The 25,911-nt window shown below is 51.6% G+C and overlaps 1 protein-coding gene across 1 annotated transcript in view; it reads right to left on the bottom strand.

Annotated features, from left to right (window-relative positions):
* The window catches only part of PSD2 (pleckstrin and Sec7 domain containing 2), a 34,339-nt gene extending 8,629 nt beyond the window's left edge, over positions 1-25,710 (bottom strand). Inside the window, exons 1-10 of the mRNA XM_041398033.1 lie at positions 25,205-25,710; positions 21,117-21,605; positions 19,680-19,874; positions 16,218-16,298; positions 15,627-15,739; positions 14,810-14,868; positions 9,846-9,935; positions 8,701-8,744; positions 5,518-5,708; positions 4,359-4,429 (exon numbers count right to left, since the gene is read on the bottom strand). Of these exons, the coding sequence (XP_041253967.1) occupies positions 4,359-4,429; positions 5,518-5,708; positions 8,701-8,744; positions 9,846-9,935; positions 14,810-14,868; positions 15,627-15,739; positions 16,218-16,298; positions 19,680-19,874; positions 21,117-21,605; positions 25,205-25,710 (1,839 nt within the window). The remainder of the gene's footprint in view (positions 1-4,358; positions 4,430-5,517; positions 5,709-8,700; positions 8,745-9,845; positions 9,936-14,809; positions 14,869-15,626; positions 15,740-16,217; positions 16,299-19,679; positions 19,875-21,116; positions 21,606-25,204) is intronic.
* Between the last annotated feature and the right edge of the window lie 201 nt (positions 25,711-25,911).

Below are 25,911 nucleotides of genomic sequence, written 5' to 3'. Positions count from 1 at the left end.
GCCTCCGTGGATTTCAGGCTCTCAGGCATCAATGCTGGTGCAAGGAAAAATCCAATCTTCTTTTTCTAATGCTGGGCCCAGTAAATCAAGGTGAGGCTGAAGCAGGAAGCAGGGGAAGCAGGTTCTCTCTTCCTTCTCCTTGCTGTTCACAGGAGTGAGCAGTGCTGGAGGCTCCCTGCTTGGGACGGCTCTTCCAGGAGGCTCATCCCAATGCCAGGTGGTCACAATGGCACATCTGGCTGATAATGCTGGGAGATCCCAGTGCCTTTGGGTCACTGTCCCCTGCTGCCTACCCCTGTGAGCAGACCCACAACTAATCTCAAAGCTTGTTTTGCCAAGAAAAGGCAAAAGCTCTTGTGCCTGCCTTTGTAGGGCACCTGGATGGGGTGGCAGAGCCCAGTGTATGAGTTCTGCTGCCCTCTCCTCTGGCCTCAGAACCAGCCCTGAGCAGTGCTGGGAATATGGACATGGACCGACAGATGTTCCTCATGCTCTGGCTTGTGAGTGGCTTTTCCTCTTCTTTCCTTTCTTCACATCTACCATCCTAAAAAAACCATTTAATTAGGAAAACGAACCCCTGTGTCCTTTTCAGTCTAGGCAAGGTCTTGGCCTTCCCCAGAGCACCTGGCAAGTGTCTGCCTGCATGGGACAGCACCTGTGGCTCAGGGCTGTGCTGAGCCCCTTCCTGGCTGGGGACAGGACCTGTGGGAAGACCTGCACCCTTTCAAGCACTTCTGTATAAAAGCACCTCATGCTTTATGGGTCTCCATCATTTTTCATAACCCCCTCTATGTGTGGTGATTACGGGTTATTATCCCCATTTCACAGAGGTGAAGTAAGTTGCCAAAGGCCATGGAATGAGTCAGTGCCCAGAGCAGATTAGTGCACAGGAGAGGTGTGCCCTGCTCCCAAGCCTGCACTTCTTCCTCCAGACTCTGCTGCATCCCTTTAGGGGATCAAGCAATTGCTTCAGCAGACTGTGCTGGAACATGCTGATCCAGCAATTAACACCAGCGAGTCAATGACATGTGACATCTCCTCATCAGGCTTATGGCTGCTGCCTGAATTGCTTCTGTCAGACTGACTTCCACCTGTCCACCCACCCTTCTGCCTGTGTTATGTCCACCTCTCTCTGTATCTGGCTATTCCTCCTTTTTATACACCCACCTACCCAGCCCCTCCTTCCTCCCACCTTCCCTCTACCTCTCAGTTACTCAGCTTGCCCCTCAAAACCAAATGGAGTTCCCTGTTCAACTTACATGAATTTACTATTAAAGCCTAGATCCTTAATTTGGTCTGAGCAGAAAAGTGGAACAAGCTGAACCTGTGCTCCATGGCATCAGGCGCTTCTGAAAGCAGTTACTTTCTCTGTCTTCCCATCAGAAAATCTTTCCCCAGTGGTTTACGCTCATCCAAGGTTCTACTTTATGTTTTTCTGCAGTTGTCTTCTGCTGAGAGCTTGGGAGGCTGGCACACCACTTCCTTCCTGTATTGTGCAATTCCTTTGTTCTGCAAACCACCCTGCAGGCAAGAAATGACACCAAGGATCCAGAGGGCAGGTGGATGTTTATACACTCTCTGTTGTGGTGCTGGGAATGTTTGCAAGTGACAGGGCAAGGACTCTGTCTTCGTGTTCTCATCCTTCTGTCCTGTCTCTGCAAGCCTGACAGATGCTGTCTATAGGCAAGCCCAAGGAATTCCCTGGAGAGGATTATAATACAGTCTGGCAGCAGCTCACGAGTAAGAAACCCCTCTTTCCCCAAATCCTTTGCCCAAACATTCCTTCGGTTTATTTTTGTTGTTGTTCCAAATGCTACTTCCTTGGGGCATCCTTGGCAATTCTGGTCCCTCCTGCTAATTACACATCAGTCATGGCTCTTATTTATCAGACACTTTCATAACACAGCCAAATCTTGGGTGTTTTGTTCCTGCAGTCCTTGTCCATAAAGAAAGCCCTCAGTCTCTGAACCACTTGATCCTGAAGGTCATTGAGATAAGAGCATTGATCTCCTCACTGCCACGTCAGCCTCATCCTTGCTCTCTTTTTAAATCCTAAACACCTCAGGAAAACATAATGAACTTTGTTAATGAGTAGTCACTGCTGCAAGCCTTGCGCAACAAAGAACCCCCAGCCCCTGTGCCCCAGCAATGACAGTCAGTGTTGGCTTCACGGCTCCTTCTACTGCCAGGGAGGAAAATTCCATCCTGAAAAGGTATTTCATTCTCAATATATACCCTCTCAGCAGACTCATCTCAAGAGAAGTCCTTGGTAGAAAATTCATTTAGATCCAAATGGTTCTGCGATAGTTGAAATGTCTTTTTTTTCCCCCCACAGAAAAAGTGTCATACAGTGAAATGCTGATGGTAACTGTACAAGTTAAATCCTCTTGTGTAAGCCATGGGTCAGCAGGAGGACTCTGGTGGACTCCATGTGAAGATGTGTAATGAGACAAGGACTGAGGGGTGAGAAGAGTGCTGCTGGCTTGAAGAACACCACACTTAGAGGGGGAGGAGATCTGGGCTCCCCTGTATGCTGCAGCTTCCCTAAGCTGCAGGAGAGAGTGGCACAGCTGTAAAAACACCACTGGGCTAAGAGCAACCCACACTGGGAGTGAGGATCCACTGCTGCCAGATTTCTACTGGCTTTTGACGTGTGCCATAGGACCTGGCGAAACACAAGAGGCATTGGGGTGTGCTATGAGCTCTGAGTCACAACTCCCTGCTGCCCCGAGGACCTTTCTGCCTCTCTTATATAATCCACTGTTTGTTTACTCTCATTGCTGTGGAGATAATGCTGCAATAGGCAGGAGCATCTACCCACGGGGAGTGCTGCTCCAGCAAGGTGAGTTCAATGGGTTACTGCACAGCATGTGCTGCTCAGGTAGTTCAGACTAGTTCAGTGGGTTATGTTGATGATGAACAGACATTTGGCATCCTAGGCTGCTCACACTGACATTGAAGTGAGCCCCTGTCCAGTCTCCTCAGAAAAGACTTTCTAGCAAATCCTCCAAGCATCCAAGTGCCAGAGAGCTGAATGTTAGAGTAGTCAGGGAAACTATTCCATGGTGACTTTGTGTCCCCCAAGGACCTGGGAATTACACTTGTGTTGACTGAAGGAGGCTACACAAGGAACAGAGATGGAGAGAGGCACAGAGTGTCACTTGACAGCCCATGGAAGGACCCAGGTCATCAAGGTTCTGAAGAATATAAATTTTCAGCATAGAACCATGGAATCACAGAATCTTCTGAGCTGGAAGGGACCCAAAAAGACCACCAACTCTAACTCCTGGCCCTGCACAGGACACCCCAACAATCCCAGCCTGTGTCTGACAGCCTTATCCAAATGCTGGGCCTGATGTCCCCAGGGCACAGATGTGCCTCCTGGCTGCCAGGGCACTGCTGATTCATATTCAACTGGCCATCAACCAGGACTCCCAGGTCCCCTTTCACAGCTGCTCTCCAGCCTCTCATTCCCCAGTCTGTCTGTGCATCCAGGATTACCCTGTCCCAGGTGCAGAATCCAGCACTGCCTTTGTTAAACTTCATACATTCAATGATTGCCCAGGCCTCACATTTGTCAGGGTCTCTATGCAGGGCCTTTCCTTTGAGGGAGTCAATAGCCCCTCTCAGTTTAGTATTGCCTGCAAACTTACTCAGTATTCCCTTGAGTCCTGTGTCCAAGTCATTTATGAAGATGTTGAAGAGCACAGGGCTGAGGATGGAGCCCTGTGGAACCCCACCAGTGACAGGTCACCAATCTGATGTCACCTCAGTCACTGTCACCCTTTGTGCCCAGCCTGTGAGCCAAGTGCTCACCCACCACAGGATGTGTTTATCCAGCTGTGTGCTGGACATTCTGTCCAGAAGGATCCTGTGAGAGACAGTATCAAAAGCTTTAGTGAAACCTAGAGATATTACATCAGCTGGCTTCCTATGCCAGACTCAATAAAGCTGTGCTTAATCAGATCTATGCCAGCAAATAGAACTATAGGCAGGATAGGACTGCTCAGATGCTCCATCTCTTCACCTTCCTGTTTCATTTCTCCCCAACATCCTATTCCACCTATCCATATCATCTGTTCATTCATCCTCCCCTCCAGCTCCTACTTGCTGGGATCTTTCTGCAGAAATCTGTGTTTCCTCTTTCATGCTTCTTCCTCCAGGGTTCACTTTGAGGCTGTGAAGAGTGCCCTGAGCACGAACACCACCACCAAAGATGTGAGCACCCTCCAGTTCTGGTCTCTGGAGGAGCTCTGTCGATGCCCATGCATGAGTTAAAACATGGATTCACCTCTGCCTGGGTGTGTGGCTGCATGATTGCTTTGGAGACAGCAAAAAGGAGAGTCCCCCGTGGTTACCTTTTGTAAATAAAGGACGGTCCCCTTAAGCACAGCATAAAATTTCTTCCAACCTCTTCTTCCTCTGGGAGCTAAAAAAGAAAGAACATTTCATTGTACATGTCTACCAGTGCTGCTTGACCTTCCAGGCACACCCAGTCCTTCTCCTGACTCACCAGAGGCTCTCACTGATGCCCAGAGCTCCCACACCTCCAGGCTATTGCTCACCCTGTGAGCAGGGACAGGTGTCTGAGGGACAGTGGCTGGGCTCTGCAGCCTCCCAGCAGGAACACAAGCAGATCAGAGCCAGACATGAGCTGGTACAGGGCTACCAGTGGACACCTGGAAATCTCTGCTCCTCCAAACCCAGGTTCATGTTTCTTGGACCTAATACTTGGAGAGCAGAGACATTCCTTGAGCTCTTCAGCTTGGAATTGAGCAGCTGGATAAGGCAGCTTCTGCTCCCCTGAGGAGGGAGCATTACCATCTCAATGGGTTTGGGGACAGGGAGCTTGGCAGAAGCTGGAGAGGGGTGGGAGGTGAGGGCCATCCACATCACCGCCAGACAGCTGATCCTCCCAGCACGGGCTATTAAGAAGGTGCTGGAAGCAAGGAAGGCCTTTGGTGGTAATCTCTACTCAAGACTTTTTAATCAGCTGCAGTGACTGGGCCAATCATATCAATTAGCAAAAGGAATTACCCAAGGTTTAATTAATCTCTGCTCATTAACAGCTCCCAAATACCTTTACCTTTCCTGTAATGCCATGTGCTGGTAGCAGAGCTATGGGTGTTCTGTTGCCCAGCCAGCACATGGCAGGACATGGACAGGAGCAAAGCTTGGCAGGCCAGATTGTCCCCAGAGTCAGGGCTGGAGTGGACAGCTGCTGAGGAACCAGCCTTCCCCCATTGCTCAGAGACTGGGATTTGGGGGATGGAAGACCAGGTCTGTCTGGGTTAGATTCCTTGGCAGTGAGAAGGGAACACTGAGGCTTCCTGAAAACACTCCTACCTACAAATGCCTCAAAACTCCCTCCTTTTCCTCTGTCCTAGCACTTATGGGGATCTTTCCTGTGATGCCTGGGATGTGGTGAGGAAATGCCTTCACCAGGAGAGTCAGGGCAAGGCTCTGGGACTGCCTGGGGCACCTCTCCTGTCCCTGTCCCTGTCCCTGGTCACGTACTTCTCTTCCCATCCATGTCTGCGTGGGTTTTCCGGGTGAGGACGCCGTGCTTGTAGGTGACGGCGTTCAGCGCCTGGGGGATGTCCAGGAAGGGGTTGCTGCTGTCAACAATCCTCGTCACCTTCTTCGCACTGGCTCCGAATTTGTCATCTACCAGCTCCGAGAGGGATTTCCTCAACTCGTCCTCGTCACTTGGAAACAGAATCAGAGAAGAGACTCAGCGGAGGAGATGCGGGTTTGGTCACAATGCAAAGCAGCCCTACTTGCTTTGGGTTTAGAGTTTTTATTTACAGGACTGGTCAGAGAAGTAACAAGGAAGGAGATGTCAGGACCATAACACAGAGAGTGCCAATAGTGGGGTCTGAGCTGGTAGGAGTATGGGTGGCAGGTAACTGTCCCAGTGGTCCCACTGTGAGGTCCCTCAGAACAGGTAAGGGACTCTGTGCTTGTCTGAACACCAAGAACCTGCAGACATCCCATGCTGACACTGCACATATTTCACAGGAAAAGCCTTGAATGCTGTGTCCTAAAGCCAGAGCTTAAGGAGGACTTTTGCTGAAGACCAAGGTATTACCAGCATTCCTCAGCTGCTCAGAGGCAATGCCAGGGGCTCCTAGACAATGAAGTACCTTTAGGAATGTCCTCTGCATCTTTAAGGAACAGAATATCTGCAGACATTTGGGAGATGAACCTACTCTGGCACAAGGAAAGCAGAACTTGTATGGGAAATGGTAGTTCCCAGTGTTCCTGGGACATGAAGAAGAAAGAGCAAACAGGGCTTTTCCGCCCTGCCTGACACATGTCAGTGTCTAAATGGGATGAGTGGTCACCTCAGGTTGCAGATCAGTTGGGACCTCAGCTGAGGACTGACCCTCAGTGAATCCACTGGCTGGGATGTGAGCAGTAAAACACAGTTCCTCCATCTTGCTTGCAGCAAGCAGATGGCCAAAGCATCTGACACCTCTTAGAAGAGAAGGATGATTTCTCAGCCCTCAGCTCCCTCAGGAGTCCTGGGGCTCAGGCAGAGCCCAGATACTGTTCCTGGGTGGGGAGATACTGGGGCTCAGGCGTTTGGACTGCACCCCTCTGTGCTCCTTGATGTTGGTCACATACCTCCCTGTCTGGTGGGATCTGTGGGCAAGGGCATCTCCTTCCCTGGGATGGACAAGGACACAAGGCAGAGGCCAGCAGAGACAAGAGGATCCTGGCTGTGCAAGGTTATGACTCAATGCAGGTCTCTGACAGAAAACCAGGTTCCCTGTGCCAGGGAGTCCCTGACCCAGGTCCACCATGTCAGGGGGCATCTGTTCCCCTGCAGAGGAGCTGAGGGCTCTGAGCGTGCAGCCCAGCAGGACACCCTACAGGAAGGCAGGCCCCAGGCCAGCTGGGATGAGTGAAGGGATATGGGGATACAGCGGGGTGTGGGGGTGAAGAAAGGCAGGAGGGAGCTGGATGCCACTGACTGGAGATGCCCTGCGGCAGCGGGACCCCAGCAGAGTGACATTCCAGGCAAGGTGACACCCCTGGGACTCTGGCAGAGTGACATCCCCAGGACCCCAGCAGGGTGACATCCCTGGCAGGGTGACATCCCCGGGATGTGCCCGAGCAGGGTGATATCCCCAGCAGGGTGACATCCCCAGGATGTGGCCGGGCAGGGGCCGTGCTGGCAGGCGTTGTGTAAGCACAGATGCGCTCCTGCTGAGCTGCCCAAGCACAAAGCAGCCCGCAGCTCCCTCTCGCGACAGAGCCCACGCGTGACCGGCACCGCCGCGTCACGCAGGGAGTCACCGGGAGGATCCAACCCGCTCCTGATGCTTTGTTTGGTCGGGGCAATACGAGGAAGAGAGCAGGTGATGGCACAGAAGGTCCTGCTCTCTCCGGAGACAAGAGGTCCAAGATTGAGCAGAGAGGAGAGGAATGTCCCCTGTGCCAGTTTAAGAGCTCCGGCCTGCCACGGGCTTGCCCTGGAGAGACACTGGATCGGGGATCTCGCTGATGATCCTGGCCTGTGCTCTGAGTGAGGAGCAGGGCAAGAAGGACTGAGGAAGCTGCTGTGTCACCCTGTGATGCAGCCCACCCTGCTAGCTGCTTCCAGGCTCGTTTCAGGGTAACAAATGATGATCTCATCGAACTTTGGATGGCATAATAAAGAGGGGCACGAGGCCGCCGCTGAGGGCCGGGAGCAGCCGGGTGCTGCGCTGGGCTCCGGGCGGTGAGCAGGAGCTGCAGGAGCAGCCGGCGGGTCCTGGCAGGAGCAGAGGGCAGCAGCAGCCTGGGCTGTGAAACAGCGGCACGGTGAGGAGGCCAGGAGAAGTGATCGCCTGCTCTGCACTCCCTGCGTCCTATCGTGATACAGCAAACAGTGCCGGGCCCCGGCACAGCACACGGCATCAGCGAGGGGAGAGGCTGCAGCTGAGGCCAAGAAACCTAGGGGCTTACATTTGCAATGTAAGACAGCTGAGAGAATTGGACTTGTTCAATCTGCAGAAGAGATGGATTTGGGGGACCTCGTGGCAGCCTTGTGTGAGGGGTTATGGAGAGGACAAAGCTGGGCTCTTCACTGTGGTGCATGGCACAAGGACAAGAGACAGTGGGCAGAAGTCAAAACATCACAGATGAGAAAATGCCACTCTCATAATAATAAAGTATTGGTTTGTGGATCCAGAGCGGCTGTGGGTTCCCCATCCTTGGAGGGTTTCAGGATCAAACTGAACAAAGCCCTGAGCACCCTGGTCTGAACCCAGTGATGACCATAATTTGAGGAGGAAGCTGAACTAGAGATATCCCAAGCACTCTTCCTTTTTAATTGATTCTCTGATACTATTTCCAGAAAAAAAAAAAAATCCATGTGGGAGAGATGGAAAGTCTCAATGACCAAAATAACCCCAGATCTTTGCTTGTGCAAAGACATGTGAAGCACCTGGAGAGGAACCAGCATTTTACAAGTGTAATAGTAAACAAAGAGGGCATTCCCTTCCTTTAGGTCATGGATCCACAGACTGTCACCAACCTTCCCAACTGCCTTTGTGCCTAAGCCATAAATAAACTCCATTTGTCTGTCTGCAGAGAGACTTTAGGACTTAAGGGCTTGGCAGGAAATGTTCTGGGATTGTAAACATGACTTAGGACCTGCCAGCTCCTTGGAAAGACACACAATCCCTTTAATGCTCAGCATATACTTACATGGCCCACTCCAGCTTCTCATTCTTGATGGAGTTATACAGTGTCTGAAAAAAGAACATGGAATTAGCTGTGTCTGCTTGTGGAGACAGCTCCTCCTCCACACCCTGTGTTCTTGGAGATCCTTTCCCTGCTGAAGTGTCCTGGACAAGCATTTCCCAGTGAGCAGGATGGCTGCTGTCCTGCTGGACCCCTTCTTTCTGTGTGCCACGCTGGGAATTGGACTGGACACAGCTGCAGCAGAGGGCTCTGGCAGCCAGCCCTGCTTAGGAGCCTCAATATGAAATTTTTGACTCATTCTGGGTGCTGTACCTAGTTGAGTGAATTCTGGCCTACACACAGTGGTAGAAGACTCTGGGATATGCCATGATGCCTTCAATGTCATAACTAGGCAAAATGACAGGGGAGGCTTGAACTGAGTAGCAGAGGAGGGATGAAGGACCTTGGAATCAGCTTTTCCAGTTCCTTCTGTGCACAATTGCAGTGGCTTCCCTGGGGCACTGGAAAAGAAGCAGGAATGGGCTAGCAGAGCAGAATGTGGAGGTGGTCCTGACCATACAGAGGGATAGGACAGGGTAAGGTCTGCTGGGAGATGGGGATGTCACCCACACATGATGTGACAGCCCTGATGTGGCACCTCTCATTCCAGCCTCCTTCCAGACAGTGAAATTCAGGGCAGGCTGCTGGACCTGCAGCAGGTGCAGAGAGCAGTGGTGCTGCTAAACCATGTGGCAGGAAAAATACTCCCTTTGGGACATTTAACCAGATCCCATGGCACTGCACTGGTTGTGTTGGAATACTGCATTTCATCACTTGGTAGGCGAGGCTAAGAAAAGTTTTGGTGCTGGATGATCATGTTTTGGGGTGGGGAGTACCTTGCTTTGGGCATTATCTGAAATGCTGGGGGAAAAGGGGCCCCAGGTAGGATCTGAGGGCAGGCCACAAATGCCACAAATCTGGACAAAACACCACCAGGGAACAGATTTATTTTGGCTCACTGTAAGTTAGCAGAGACATTCATGGGGGTTACAATTCTTCCCCTGAAACAAGTGGAAAATGCTGATTGAAGGGCTCAGGGTGTCCCAGCAGGACCAGGTGGCACTGCAATAATAATGACAGTGTCCCACTGTCTATTTATATCACATTACCTTCAGCAAATCCTTGGCAAAGTCCTTCCCATCGTTCAGCCCGTCCAGGTTTGCTATGAACTGTTGGCAAGACATCTTTTTGCCAATGTTCTGTAAGGCAAAGAAGCAGCTCATTAAACTTGTGGAGAGTTTTGACTTTAATCAGTGTCTTCCAAAGAACAATTTTGTATGTAGTGCTGAAGCCTGGGCTTGTCCCAAGAGCTCAAAGGGCTTCTGATCTGATTTGCTGTTGGGCTCTCTGCTGTATTTGCTCATGCCAGCATCCAAATATTTCAAATGGCCTCTTTGTTAATGGTGGAAATAAGATACCTGAAAATAGCCTCTCCAGCTCTTGCTGGAGTGGTCCTGGGTACAGGCTCTGTGTCTCAAAACTCAAGACAAGCACTCCACCTGGTGAAATGACAATGTTTGGATGGGGCTCCAAGCTCCAAGCCCGCTGTGAGAGAAATTGTGTGAGCTTGCAGTGCCAGCACCTGGAACAGCCAGCATTGGGCAGGGGAGTGCTGGGCCTTGATGGAAGCTGTTATTTTTGATTGCCAGTACAAAAATAAATGGTCCAGCTACTGGTACTGTGGAGAGGGCAACACAAGTACACTGGGAGAATCTCACAGCCTGGAGCACACTCAGCACCAGCTAATGCCAACAATGTTTGGTACTGATGATTCCAGGCCTCCTGGCATCCCTGGTATCATGGCTTCATCATCTGTGGCATCTGTCTTCCCAAAGCCTTCATCCTTCACTTCCTCAGCCTGCAAGGGTCGAGGCAGGCAGCCTCTTCCCTAGCCCCCCCTGCAATCCTACCTCTCCAAAGGGATGGAGCAGAGGTGCGGAGGAGTCAGTGGCAATTATAGGGTTCAGAAAAATGAGTTTGATGTCACAAAGGAAAGATGGGGGTCTCCAGTGCCATGTTATATCCTTCACAGCCTCGGTGTGTGAGGTAGGCCCCGGTGGCATCGCTTGGAGGGGGCAGTGGAGCCAGGTGGCACAGCATGAGCTACCACTGATGGTCCTGAGGGTCCCAACAGCTTCCTGACATTGTTGTACTTCACATCAAGGTGAGCATCCAGGAGGATGAGGGAGGATGGCCCAGAACAGCAGAGTCAGAGCCCTGCTCAGGGCTCAGTGAGGAAGAGGAAGGGCCTCAGTATGTCTGGCAGGGGATGAAGGTGCAGCAGGTGATACAAGAGATGCCCTGCAGGGTGTGATGTGTCCTCTGTGCAAGGAAATAACCTCCTGAAAGAGATGACACCAGAAACCTCTGCCCACAAATGTGCACTGCAGATCACCTGGTGGCTTCTCTCCAGATGAAAGCATGAGAAAGAAATGAGGCCTTGGGATTAGCTCAGCGTGCCCCCCTCACCCCCGGCCTTCTGTGTGCAAACTGGGCTGCACAGCGAGCCAGGCACTGCCTTTGAGCAGCTCTGTCTGATACTCCTAATTATGCCTCCTGCTGGTGCCAGCTCCAGATGAGCCGGCTCCCTTGAGAGATCAAGAAAAAGAGGAGTAAAGCACTGTTACAAATCTGCAGTGCCTGGGGACGTGGTGTGGCACAACACAGCTCAGCCCTCGTGGCTTCCTCCCGGTCAGCTCCATTAGCCAGAGCTGCCAGCCAGGGTTCAGTGGGTGCAGGGATGCAGAAGGGCTCAGGAAAGGAGCAGACATGCAGGGATTTCAGCAGAGAGGAGAGATTTGTGTGCTTGCTGGCCAGCAGTGAATTTTGGACAGAAAAGATAAAGGAAAAATCCAGCAGCACAAGAGAGTGTGGGTGGAGAAGGGGAGGAGGGCAAGGAGACTCCAGAAGGCAGGGAGCTGGGAGGTGAGGCAGGTGTTGTCTGGGACTGAGGCACGGAATTGCTTTGCAGGGAGAAGGTGCCTGTTCCCAGCCCTGCCCTGAGGCAGGGGAGCAGAGCACACAGCACTGGCCTCCGAGCCCAAAGAGTGATTCAGCACTGCATGCAGAGGCCAAGGCATCTTTGGAAGTGAGTGAATACAGTGAGATAACACAAATTATGTCTCATAAGCTCTTTTTGGGGTATCTCATGTGTGTGTCTGGGGCTCATGTTAATCCCAAGGGACGCTTTCCTTTTTGCTGTGTGATCTGTCCCTTTCTCTGGTGCAAGAGACCTCTGAGCTCACCTGGGGCAGCAGCCACACTGTGGAAAAGCAGAAAATTGCTGAGTAACTGATCTGGTCCGGGATGTGTTCTAGGCTGCAGGAACAAAATCACGCCCCTGCAAGGAACCAACCTGCAAATTCTTGGTACCAGTGAGCCCTGGGCCACACAAACCTGCTGTGGGCAGCCTGGTGTCACTCTGCTCACACCTCAGAGCTCCCCAGCCCTCCCAGTGCTGCAAACACAGCACTGCTGCTGACACTGAGCCCTGAGCTCAGCTTAAGGACACAACCACAGGGTTTGTAAGATTAATAGCAATGGACAAATGGAGTTAGGACCTGCCCAGGATCCCATCTCAGGCTTTGTTTGGTGCTCTGCTTTTTGAACAAATCCCATTATTACTCCAGAAGGTGGCCTTCCCTAACGGGGCAAAATGCACCCATGAGTGCTGGTGATGCAAAGGTGTTGATCTGTCACTGCCCTCCCATGGGCAGGAGGGCCAACAGTGACAGTGGGAAAGGTCTCCCACTTTCCCCTCAGCTTTGTCTTCCTGGGGCAGATGGAGCAGGACAGTGCTTTCCTTGCCATAAGAACTCCTGGAGTTCAAACAGCACCAGCAGGGCAAGGCAGAAAGTTGCAACAACTTGGCTTATCCTGCATGTATAGTCTTGATGATTTAGGATTTAGCTTTTCTATTTTTCAGATCCTGCACTGCTTTAGTGTATAGCTCTAAAACTCCATGGCCTGTCAGCTGCTGACATTCATTGAGATAAAACAATTCCTCTCTAGGCCTGGAACTCAAGGACACCTGATTGTCTCAGGCCCAGAGAGGTGTAAACAACAGTGAACTGGGGGGATTGGAGTAAATGACTTCATTACCTGAAGCTGTAATTGGAGGATTAACCCATGATATTAACCCATGAACTAAACTTCAAATTGCCTGAAAATCTCGTCACCATTGTCCATCCTGGGTGTAGCCCCTTGGGGGCTTTTGACTGCCCAAGGTGTATCTGTTGAAATCCTTCCATAAATACCTGCTTTTACTCTCCTAATCTTGCCTAGCCTCTGTTCTAGGTGGCCTCTCCAAGGCATCAGCCCTGGGATGCTTGTTGTACTTGGAATGTTGTTGGTGACCGCTGGCTTTTAACACCAACCCCAGGTGCTTCCATGAATAGGGAATGTCTCATTTTAAAGTTTTCTGGGTGGTTTGGAAACGGGGTCTGAGTGCACCTGAGCAGAAAATCAACAGTGCTAAGGCCAAAATCTCCTGCTCTAAAGCTCTGTGTCAGGGCTTTGCTGGAATGGTGAACTAGACCATGCCAGGACACTGCTGTGACACTGCCCCTTCACAGACACACATCCACCCCCTCTCCTCACCAAGGGCATCTCCCACTCCAACAATGTACAGTAAAACACTTCAACACACACACACAACATTAAAAAGGAAAATTACATCGGATGTGGCATGGAATATCATGGCAGCATCTCTAACAAGGAGGGGTGGGAGATCAAGTCACACATTCCCAGGTACACCACAGTTCATGGAGGTTTCTTTACACCAGGAACATTTCATGTGATGATATCAGCTGCTAATGGCTCGCTAAGAAGGGAAGAACACTGCACAATCACTAAGGATTCCAGACAAACAAAATTCCTTACTGTTTTTAACACAATCAAAACAAGTCAAATGCCAGTGCTTTAAAGCAAAACACTAGAAGGACTGCACTTACCACCTGGTAAAGGGTTAAAGAGCAGAAAGAGAGGTTCCAGGAGCAGAAGGAAATTTAAAAAAAAAAATTTAAAAAAAAAAAAAGGAGGAAAAGGAGAAGAATAAATTAATGTTACACATGCAGAAAAATAAAGAGAAGATTTTTCAAAGAAAAGCTCAGGCATCTGTACACCTGGTCAAAAGAAAGCTATTTTTTCTGTGCCTAGATATCATGAGAACATTTCTTCTTACCCAGGCCTCTGAGCCAGCTTGTCAATGAAGAATAAAAATGGTAAGGTTTTTGAGGTTTGGGTTGGTTTTTTTGTCCCTTCAATTATGTCTATCTTCCCAGGGCATATTGTGGATTTTTTTTTAAACTTAAAAAAACTAGACAAAGTAAGATTATTTTGGATTGAAGTCACATAGTTTGCCTTTTGCCACAATGCTGCTTTTGATGCTGCAGGAAGTGATTTGATGGAAATAATTCCTTGGCTCCAACCATTTTGGCTGGAGGATGAATCCTGTATGAGACTGATCCCACCACTATCCCACTGTGTGCAGAGACAGGTTACTGGGAGCCTCTAGAAGGTGCTGAAAGATCTTCTCACAGCTTTTACCATTTTCCAGCCACTTTTCTGGGCACTGTATTCTGTTCTTTCTGCTCTTTTTTTTTTCGATGAAACTCTCCAGTGGCTGCCTGTTACACCCTGGGGAAAAGGAACAGCTGGAGCTCACTTCATGTTTTGGGAAGGAAAGGTCGAATGTAGACCTGTGTAAACCCACTGGCTCCCTTGCAGCTGTTTTTGGGGAGAGGTGTCTGCACCACAAGAAGGAGCAGCCCCCAGGGACCCAGGGAAAAGCTCACTGAGAGCTCCTGGGCCAGGGCTGAGCTGGGCAGCAGGAGAGGAGGCAGCACTGCCTGGCCCTGGCCCTCTGCTGTGAGTGTGCAGTGACACTCAGGTGTGGACTGTCCCCAGGTACAGTCCAGATACCCAAAATTCCACCTAGACCAGGTCAGAGAACTCTCTGCCATCCCATCTCAATTGTCCAGCAACACTCTCAGCACCAGGGAACAGAGATCTACCCTGGGAATTCCTTCCTGGGAAGGAATAAAGGATGGATGCTCCTCCAGGGGCTACTTACATGGCCATGGAGGTCTGTGTTCAGCAGCATCAGGGCACAGGTGAGTGTATGAATCCCATCTGAAACACACAACAGTCACACAGCTGTGGCTGCTTGCTCCCCTTCTCAGGCAGTTCTGGTGTTTGCTGTCTTGGCAGCCCAGCCATTGCTAAAGCAAGGCCAGTTGCTGTGTGTGGGAACCTTAAAGAATATCTGCTCCCTTCAGCTGTGTAGGATTTAACAAAAAAAAAAAAAAAAAAAAAAAAAAACCCAAACAACACAAAACAAAAAAAAAAAAAAAAAAAAAAAAAAAAAAAAAAAGCACAAAACCCCCCCCCAAAAAATCCCAAAAAAACCCACAACAACAAAGCAAAAACAAAAAGCCCCAAAGATATCCTCTTTTCCCTCAGACTTCACCTTTTCCTAAAACAACCATCATAAAATTGACTTCAAAGCAGTTTTCCTTTAACAGACCAAACTTCCCACTTCTAAACCCAAAGCAGCTGCTTGTGAAAGTAATATTCCAATCCCTGCCCCCTCCCTGGTGCTCTCTAGCCCTTTTGTGAGATCCTTCAAGGACCAGTCCATATGCCAGAATGAGTTTGCCTCTCAGTGCTGTGAGCTGGCACGTGGAGACTGGTCTGGCTCTCTTTGGGGGGGTCTGTCAGCACCCCGCATCCCCAGCCCCTCCCAGGGCAGGGACAACGACCAGGGCAGGATCCCTGGGCACGGGAGGAGCTGCAGCCGTGTCTGCCTGGCTGTGGGTGGTGGTTGCACCCCAGCTCCGTGCCCAGGTGCCCTGTGGCACGGCCAGGAGGCAGAGGAGAGGAAGCAGTACCTTCAGAGGTGCTCTCCTCGGGGTTGCACTGGCAGTAGCGCCGGGAGAAATGGATCAGCACCCGCTCCCGCTCCTGCGTCTCTCCCATCAGCGGGAACGCCTTCAAGAACGTCCTGCACAGAGAAAGGAATGCTTAGAGATGTCTTGCTGGGCACTGTCCTGCCTAAGAAGCCAGATGGAAAGGGGTCATTTGTCCTCTCCCAGCCCCACAGCCTGCAGAGGGGGTGCAAAGGGATCCATGGAGCCGTGCAGGGGAATTGCTGCCAGCTGGGATCTGATCCACCGTGGGCGTGGTGACACCAGGATGAGTTGCCCATCCCAAAGAAAAATAATTACTCCTTCTTGCTCTGATTCTGTATGGGATGGGATTCCTGGGAGAGCTGCTCTCCACCCTAGGGAAGCAGGCTATGGGCCCTCCTGTTGAAGCCCACTTTTGGAGGCAGCACCTTGTGCCAAATGTGATACCAAAGATTGAGTGACAGCCTGGATCTCCCCCCAGCCCCTGCTCCTCTCACATGGATGGCTCACACAGTGCTGGGAAGCCTGGAGGAAACCCCAAAATCCCACCACTCTCTCCATCCCAGAGCTCACCTGAGTGCTTTGTCAAGGGTCAGGCCAGTGAAGTCAAAGAAGCTGAGATACTCCTCTGCTACCAACTTGCTAAATTCGTTACTGTAATTAAAGAGGGAGTGGTCAGCCCCTTTGTCAGGGAAGAAAACACTGTTCACAAGAGGAACAGCAGAATGCTGCCTCTGGGCCAGCCCAATCCCAGCAGGACACTGCAGACACCATCTCAGACACAGGGAGAATTGCTCCTGGCCTGGAGTGCTGCTGGAAGACCTCCCTGATGTGCCCACAGCCATCCCCAGACACCGGAGAAGGAGAGACACCTGCCCTGCTGCAGCCCTGTGCTGTGCTGCTGGCCAGGCAGAGCCTCCTGCCAACCCAGCCAGGAGCCATAGGGATATCCTGTGCTCCTCCAACACTTGGTTCTCTCCCAGTGCTGGATGTGTCCCCCCCTCCCACAGAGGCTCCCATCCCACCCCCTCAGCACAGCCCCTTGCTCCTGTGGCAGGTGGGTGCTGCTGGAGACTGGAGCAGGAGAGCTCCGTGAGCTCCAGCAGGGCTGCTGGCTCTGCCAAGGGAACTGGACAGTGTCACAAGACATCAGAAGGCAGCCAGACCCCTGCAAACAACCAATTCCTGCATCTCAGGACCCAGTGACATACATGTGACTCTTCTCCTTGAGGCCCAGAGCCAGTTAACATGCCCCAGGCCATGGGATAACAACAGGGGCCAGGGCAAGACCCTGTCCCACCCTAAGATGGACTTTGGTGTTTGCTCTGGTTTCCTCGCTCAGGAATTATCCTCCTCTGTCTCTGTGCCAGTGCCAGCCCTTCGTGCAGGAATGGGTGACACTTCCACCATGACGACAGAGACATTCCTACAAGGAGAGCAAGGCATTTCCCATGGGGACATTCCTGCCATGCTCTGGCTGGTGGCCCTGCAAGGCATTTCCTGTGGGGACATGCCTGGCATCCTCTGGGTGCTGCCCTTTCAGCCTCCACAGACCTCCTCTCACCTTACAGCCCAGTTTGATGCTTCCTACCTCTGCCTGCTTTGGGTCCAGGCACCAAGGGTTCTGACTGACCTGCTGGGTCACAAGCTACCCCAGGGGGACCCAGGAGCCCTGGCCTTTTCTCCCAGTCCATTCCCATGTGTCTGGACACGGAAAGATTTGTGATGTTTTACCTGCCCTGCTCCTTTTGGCATCACCTGGGGCACTTCAGTGCCATAAGAACCTGTGTGGGTAAAGCTCACGTCTGGGATGAAACAGCCCTTGTGCCCTCATTGTGCTGCCCGTGGCTGGGACTCTGGCAGACCCCTGGCAGACATCCCTGGGCCCCGCAGTGCTGGAGCTGTCCTGGGCTGCTGCCACAGGGATTTGGTGAGCGCAATTCTGGGAAACCCTTCAAGGAAGTGCCTGGCACTGCCACTTTCACAGCCTGGGACAGTTCAACCTCCACCCAGCACAAGATGTGCCTGTGGGCACTGATGGAGCTGAGAGGGCCAGAGACCAATGCTGGAACAAGAGTCTTCCATGGAGAGTTCAGATGCCCAAACATCTGCCAATGGTAATTTCAAGGTTTTAGGTTAATTTCACTGAGGCTGATGGAGTCAAAATGTGGGGAGATATCCAATCTGCATTTCCTTGTTTGTCAAGCCTTTTCTGCCTGTTTGACAATGAAGAATAGTTTTGGCTTTGGTTTACTTTCTCTTTTTTTTTAATAGAAAATTGCCAATTATCACAAAGAAAAAAGAAGTGACAAAATGAGATTTCACTTTTTGTACAACCCTCCTACATAGAGCTGGTCTGAAAGCATCCCTTAAGCTTAGTCTGTTCCCAGCACTATAGGTTGGTCTTACATTGTGTTAAGTGAGCAAGACTGACTTAATACCTATATTAATACCTATAAATACCTATCTTCACCCTATTCTTTTTCTGCTCTGCCAATCCACCTGCGTGATCCAAGAGTCTGCAGCTCTATTTAGGTCTCATGTCAGGAAATGGTTCAGATGTCAAAACCCAGCTGATCAAAACAAAACTTTTGTTTCAAAGGCAGTGTGAATTCCCAGATGTGGGCGACCAAACAGCCTCTCGAGGCGTGAGGGTTGCAGGTGTGAGTGAGGACTACAGGAAATAGCAAAGGGACAGACTCAGAAACCCAGTGCTTGAAAGTTCCCCCCCCTCAGTGAGCTGTCATGGCAAATTTGAAAGAAAGGAGAAGGATGTCACACACCTGAGGCAAGAGCAACCAGCAATGCACCTGCTACAAGAACCTCAGCAAGGGAGAATGAGGATGTTGCCAGGTGATGCAAAAAGCCTCTCTAGGAGACAATTCCTGGGCTCCTTCTGTCCCAGCACTAAGCTGGGAATTACACACAAGCCTTGGTATTAAAATGTGGGTATTTGCTGAGGGACAGGTGTGTTCTGCTGGTCTGGGCAGGGGGGAGACATTCAAGGAAAAAAAAAAAATCCCAGCAACACAGGTTATATCTGATCCAGGCAAAGGATGATGGGGATTGGTGCCTTCACACCCACTGGCATCCTAAAATAATCTGCTACTGCTACACTCGTTACTGTTACTCTGTCTCTTAGAAATCTCTGTACCTCTCCCACTTTTGAATATTTTTTGATTTCCCTTCTGCCTTACCCAGGCAAATCTACCAGCTGAAGAGCCTGGACCTCTCTGTGTGTCCCTGGCTCTCCAGCCAACCTTTCCTACACTCGTACAGACTGGGTTGGGAGGCTCTGCAGCAAGGTCATTTTGGGGTGCAAACATGAAAAACCTGGGGAGTGGCAGAGCGCCCAGTGCAGAGGCAGGTCTGGCACCCAAACCCTTCAGCCTGGGCACTGCTTTTGTCTTGCTGGGCTCTTCCCAAAGCCAGGAAGCTCTTGGTTCTGGTGGGCAGCAGCTTGTGACATTTACTGCCCAATACTACAGGCAGCCTGTAGCATTTGTATTTTCACAGAATCACAGAATAATGAGGTTGGAAGAGACCTCTAAATCATCGAGTCCAACCTATTCCCTAACACCTTAACTAGACTGTTGCTCCAAGTGCCATGTCCAGCCTTTTTTAAACACATCCAGAGATGATGATTCTACCACCTCCCTGGGAAGAGCATTCCAGTACTTTTTTATTCTTTTGGTGAAAAATCTTTTCCTAATATCCAACCTATACCTTCCCTGACGTAGCTTGAGACTGTGTCTTCTTGTTCTGTCAGTGCTGCCTGGTGGAAGAGACTGACCCCCACCAGTCTACAGCCTCCCTTCAGGAAGGTGTAGAGAGCAATAAGGTCACCTCTGAGCCTCCTCTCCTCCAGGCTAAACAATCCCACTGAGCTCCCAGCTTCAACTGGGAAGATCTCCAGCAGCCCTACTCCATCCAGCACCCAGACTTAGCCCTTCCTGCTTTTGCTGCCCTCCCAGCATGAGCAGTGCTCCCCAGCCCCGTGTCTCTGTCACCCCTGACAGGGCTGATCCCACGTACTTCTTCCCGAGCTGTCGGGCCACGTCACAGCGCTTGAAGCCCTCGAGGTTGTAGAGGCGCTTGGCCAACCTCTTGGCAGCCTCGCTGTCCGCCCTGCAGCCGTTGGCCAGCGTGTCCGTGCTGCCCTGGTCCAGCTGCTCCGTGCTGCCCATGTCCGAGTCCGAGTCTGACAGAGTGTCCTTCAGGCTGGCGTCGCTGTGCAGAGACAAGAAACGTTCAAGGAGCCGCAGTGGGACTCCGTGAAAGCCACAGAAAACACCACGTTTTGATTTCTTCCTGCTCTCACAAAAAAAAAAAAAACCACATATGAAAAACTAGCAATATGGCTGTGAACTGGACATTGGACAAACCCTCCTTCATTTCAGCTCAAATGAAATAGTGCAGTGTAATTCCAAATTGGTAGAAAAGGTCGGAGAGAGGGCCCTCTCTCAGAGGGCCCTCTCTCATTCCCCCTGAGAAATGAGGATGTAGCAAAGTAAACAGCCTCAACACCTTCCTCTCTCCCCACTGGGGATCCCAAGCTCTTTCCAAGCCATGGACATCATGGAAATCTTAGGGATAGATGCTATACTTTTCAGTTCAGGTTATTTGCTGAGGATGGGAAACTGCACTTGTACAAATCATGTCAGTGGGACTGGCACCAGACCAGCTTTCACTGGTGAGCTGCTCCCTGTAGTCGCCTGCTGGTGTCGTGGCCAGCTGTGCCCACACTTTTCAGTTCAGGTTATTTGCTGAGGATGGGAAACTGCACTTGTACAAATCATGTCAATGGGACTGGCACCAGACCAGTTTTCACTGGTGAGCTGCTCCCCTGTAGTCGCCTGCTGGCGTCGTGGCCAGCTGTGCCCACAAGACAATGCTCTGAGCAGCCCTGCTGGCACCATGTAGGTGGGCACACAGCCCTTTATCTGCCTGCCCAAGGCCACTTACAGCACCAGTTCAAGCATTTTCAAGCAGTGTGACTCACTGCTGGCCTGATAGCTGGACATACGACTTCGCTCCAGCTCTCCCCTGACCTGGTTACTCATCACCTGGCTTCCTCATGCAGGGAAGTGCCCTACAGATGAACTGCTGCCTCCCAGGGGTGATGGTTTGGGTCTGAGCAGGTCCAGAGGATGAAGTCTCCACTGATCTCCCCACTGCCTGCAGAAGAACCTTTGGGGAGGCTTCTGAAGGGGTACCTTGTCCTAAGTGAAACCTTGAGGCTTCCCTGCACTTCAGAGGCATTTGGGAGGGCACTTGACTGTCCCCAGCCTGCCAAGGGCTGTGCAGGTGAAAGTTCTCCTGCTGGTGTTTGGCCTTTCTGCCACAACAGCACATGAGAGGAAGCACAAGGGGTGAAACGAAGTTCCAACTCAATCATGTCCACCAAGCCATGCTCCTGGACTGGGATCTCATAAGAAAAGGAGCCACTGTCCAAGAAACTCCCTGCCTTACCTGATGGAGTTAATGATCTTGGTGGGATCTTCCTCTGAGCCTTCCACGTGGAACCCATTTGGGATGCTCTTCAAGGACAGCCGGCTGAGCACATTCTCTGACCTGCTGCTGGTAATTGAGTGTCTGAGAGGGCTCCCAAAATCCCCCTCTGCTGGCTTGGCTGCCCCCTGCTCCTGCTTATCAGCAGCCATGTGCTGAAGGGCCTCTCTCTGCTGGGCTGCCAGTTTCTGCTCCAGGAGCTCGGGGCTCTCCTTGGCCCTTTGCTGGATCAGTGGGGTGAGCGGTGCCTCAAAACTGACACAGCTGTCTGTCTCGTCTGTGAGGGAGAGCACGTCCAAAGAGTCCAGGCTGCTGTAGTAGGTCCCCTTCATAAGGTCAGACTCAACAATCTTCTCAAAGGTCGAGCTGAAGCCATCCCTGATGTCTTTGAATTGGAAATGCTCCCGGTCATCATCGCTGCAGCTTAGCTTGGCATCTCCAGAAGCAAACCTGGACCAAAAGGAGAAATGTAGAAAATACTGTCAAGGCAAACCTTGCTCTGTTCCATTTGGAGCTGGAAGGCAAGAGAAGAGGCAGAAATGGCTGCTGTGATAATGGCCCTTGGGATCTTTCTGTGGTATAACCTGCCTAATACCCAATCATGTTACAAGATTCCAGAGCTGAAAAAAATAGTTTTGTGATGAACAATCTCAGAGGCCCAGCCAGCCCTTAATTTGGTCATGTTCCAGTAAAAAGCCAGACCTCTGAACTGGAGACTTTTGCATATGACACCTGCTACTGGATCCAATGCCAGGATAACCTCCTGGTTATCACTTAGCAGGTCCCACATTGCCATAATCCCAGGGAACCCAGCCCTGCTCTTTCAATACACTGTACAGAGTAATTTCTATTAACTGCTCACACCACAGGTCTCGTATATTCCAGCCCTATACTTGTCCCCTGATGGCCCTACACCACCCCCATGTCCCTCTTCTGGACACTTCCTAACAGCTTTAGAACTTTCTTGTGGTGCCCAGACCTGCCCCAGGGCTCGAGCTGAGGCCACCCCATCCCAGAGCAGAGTGGGACAATGCCCTTCCTGGCCCAGCTGGCCATGCTGGGCCTGATGCCCCCCAGGACATGGTTGTCCCTCCCACCTTGCAGGGCACTGCTGACTCAGGTTCAACTTGCCATCACAAGTTTGCTGTGCTGGTGGAGTGTGGATCCTGCCAGAGAAGGACATGATGGAAAACAGGACTTTCTTGCCTCTGCACTGCAGTCTTTCTGCAAAGTTTTTCTGAAACTTTATTTGAGGGAATGTGAATTTTTTGACAGTTATATGTTGCCATGGGAGGAAATGTGTAGGCAAAAGCTGCAGTCCCAAAACTGCAGGTGCTGAGTGTGTCTATAAGCAAAAGGTGGGGACTTCTCTGATAAAAATTTTGTTCTTTTTCCATGAGCTTATGGGGCTGAAAGTAGAGAGCATCATTCCCTGGTGGATCTTGCAGTTGAACTGCAGAGCTATCACCTCCCTGAGATCAGCAGGACCAATGTTGGGGGCTTCTGAGAAGGTGAAAGACCTCTAGGCAACACAGCCACAATGAAAGGAAAATGGGGCTTTGACAAACAATAGATGTGATGGGATAAAGCAGAAAGGGGGAAAAGGGATTCAGTTAATGCAAATTGCAACACACACTCAATCTTTTCTCTGTTTGCCTGATTTATTTTTTTTTACCAACCATTTCCTGCATAGATACAGGAACTAACCTACCTTCAGGAGGACAATAACGGGTTCTTCTCTAGCTCTACCATGGATTGATGACCTTGGATGACTTCCCCCTTTAATCCTCCATTCCAGTAGGAAGAGCAAGACTCAACACCTTTTTTAAAGTACTTTAAAATTCAGGGAGTAAATGCATCATACAAGCAGCAACGTGCAGATGATGACAAATGATTTCTCATCAGGAACAAATAGTTAACTGCTCATTAGTAAAACACCGGACCAGGTTCTCCTAAACCTAGAATGGGTCATGACAGCAACTCCACAAAGGGGAGTAAAGAGAAAAATGGGGAAACTCAGAGGTGATGCAGGATGACAGCAACGTCCTGGTGCCTGGGTCCATCTGTCAGTTCTTCCTGACCCACACTGACCCAGGAGAGTGGACAGTTCCTGCGGTCAGGGCAGAGCAGCTCCATGCTGTGCTTGGCCCAGCCACATGTTCCTGCCATTTACCCTAAAGATAGGTGGTCAAAGCACTGATGGGCTCCAGTGCAGTCAGCTAACCCAATCTGCAGGCTCTAAGTGGTTTCCCAGACTTCAGCTGTGTCCCAGAAGTTTTCCAGCTGCCCTTCTGCTTTGAATACAGCGTGTAACTTGTCCCTTGCATTTGCACTCAATCTCCCAAAAGACTCATCTGCTATCCAAGTGAATATGTTTAGAGCACGAGATCATAGACTCTTCATGCAGACCCCAGTCAGGTTGCATCATCTCCAAATCCTCAGCCTGCCATTTCTACCAATTCATGCCTTAGTACCTTAAAATAATTGCACTTCCAGTGATTGCAGCAGCATTCTCTGACCACCCTTACTTTCCTCTTGAACTTGCAGCCTTTGCCAGGGAGCCACCTACCAGGCAAATATGATTCCCCTGAAACCTGAGAGACTTGCAGCTATCCAAGACCTGATTGCATAGCTCACAGGGCTCCTGGGATCTGCCTGGGGACAGGCTCCCTGAGCTCTCAGACAGCAGCAGCCTGCCCTGGACACTTCCTCTGCAACACCTTCAGCTGTGCTTTTTGAAGCAGTGCTGCTGCTTCTTGTTGGGGCTCTTGAGTGAAACAAACCACCAGCCTTTTATAGAGAAGCCTGTTGAACAGGAGGGAAACAAAGCAGGAGGGATGCCTGCTGTCAGCCCACGCCCTGCGTGGCTCCCCAGCTCTGCTGCCCACGCTCCAGACAGCGCTGGGAACGCGCAGCTCAGCACGGAGCCTGCACGGGGCTAGAGCTAGGAGGTGATCCCCAGGCCACCTTGGCCACCCTGTCCCTTCACAGCTCCTTTGGGACAACCCCTGCTGCTCTTCTTGAGCCTCTCCTGCTTGCACCATCTCCCCTGCCCCAGGGTAAGTGCACAGGCAGGGCTGTAAAATTCACAGCAGGCATCAACCCCGGGTGGCTACAACACAGGGCCCTGGCCGATTTCTGGTGGCAAAGGGAAGCATCCATACCCCTCCTGCAGGAATGGCATAGGAAGAACCTCTCCTCATCCCAGTGGCCTGTCATTCCCCCTAAGCCCCCAGCCTGCAGAATCCTATGGAGGTCTAGAAACCTTCAGAGACATAAAATCAGCTGTGCACAGCACACCAGTGTTAGTGTCCCCCAGCCTGGAGAGTTCTCCTGTGAGCCAGGCTGCCAGAAGAGTGAACTCACGGACTTTGCACACGTTCAGGTTTGTCACAGGCACTTGAGAATTGGATGACACTTGTACCTTTTGTCTCACACTGCTGTTCCTGTCACCCAAGCGCTGGTAACACCTGCCACAGGTGCAGTGGAGAGCAGAGCTCAGTGCCATGCCCACTTTCAGACACACAGCTGCCACCTGCTAGCCCAGAGACTGTCAGAGCTAGCCATGCTGCCAGCGACTTCCAGGGCACACCAGCCTCCCAGACAAGCCTGGCTCTGCAGCATTCCCAGGCTGCTGTACTTGCCCTAAGTTACCTCAGGTAACTCTGCCATAAGCGCTGCAACTTGCAAGTGGGACACCCCCAAAGTGAGCACAACCAGCTCCTCTCGAGATCCCAAAAAACTTCCCCTTCACTTTAGTGGCTCTGTGAGCAGACACTGGTACTAATCACAGCTTTCTGCATTTGTAACAGGAAAAAAACTGTGACAAGTCCAGAGAGAAAAAAAGACTAAAAAGTTACACACAGGGAAAAAATGTGCGAGAAGCCTGAAGAGAAACAGGAGTGGAAAGCCACAGTCAGCCATGAGAGCAGCTGCAGCTCCTTAAACTGATGAGTTACACACGGAGCAGAGTAACTCGAACCAAGGAGCCTTGAAAACAACACACACAAACCAGGACTGAGCCGACCTTACGGCCGCTCCGCACTCACCCGAACTGCTCCTCTGCCTCGTCAGCGCTCAGAGCTTCTGAGGATCCCAGGACGCTGTGCCACCGCTCCTTGCTGAGGGCCCCGCTCGCTGTCTCCGGGCTGGGGGAGCCCCTGTCCCCCAGCTCGGGGCTGCTCCGGCCGGGCGTGTCCCCGTCCTGCGGCTGCAGCGGCGGCCGCTCCCGCCCCGCGGCCACGCCGTTGGCCAGCGCTGCCCCGTCCGCACGGCCGCTCTCGCCGCCAGCGCCCGTCCCTTGTCCCTGCTCACTGAGCCTCTCGCCTGGCTCTGTCACCGCTTCCAGATGTTCGTCCCGCTGCTCCCCGCGCTCCCCCTCCGCTCGGGAGGGCTGAGCATCGTGCCGGGGGCTGGCTCTCCCGCTGGCAGGCTCCGCAGGCTGGCTCGGCTGCTCGTCCCCGTCGCTGCAGGCCGGCGGGGACGGCTGCGAGCCCGGGGAATGCGGCTCGCGCTCATCCGCGGCGGGCCATGGCAAGGGGCTGCTCTCGCTCATGTTCCGCTCCTTGTCCCAGCGCTTACGGGATCCCTCCCCGCGCTCAGCTCAGCCTCGCTACTACCTACGAGGGAAAAGAAACCACAGCGTGGGCATGGGGAAGGGATGGAAAGGCAGGTTGAAGCCCCCACCCCACCTGACATCCTCAGTGTAAAAGCAGGGAAGGACTGTTCTGGTGTTTGGTGCTTTTGAAGGCCCAGT

Source organism: Onychostruthus taczanowskii, unplaced genomic scaffold (genome assembly GCF_017590055.1).
Source record: "Onychostruthus taczanowskii isolate IOZ18803 unplaced genomic scaffold, ASM1759005v1 scaffold14, whole genome shotgun sequence".
Classification (NCBI taxonomy): Eukaryota; Metazoa; Chordata; class Aves; order Passeriformes; family Passeridae; genus Onychostruthus; species Onychostruthus taczanowskii.
Note: the sequence above shows the minus strand (reverse complement) of the source record. Positions and strands in the feature narration are given on the sequence as shown.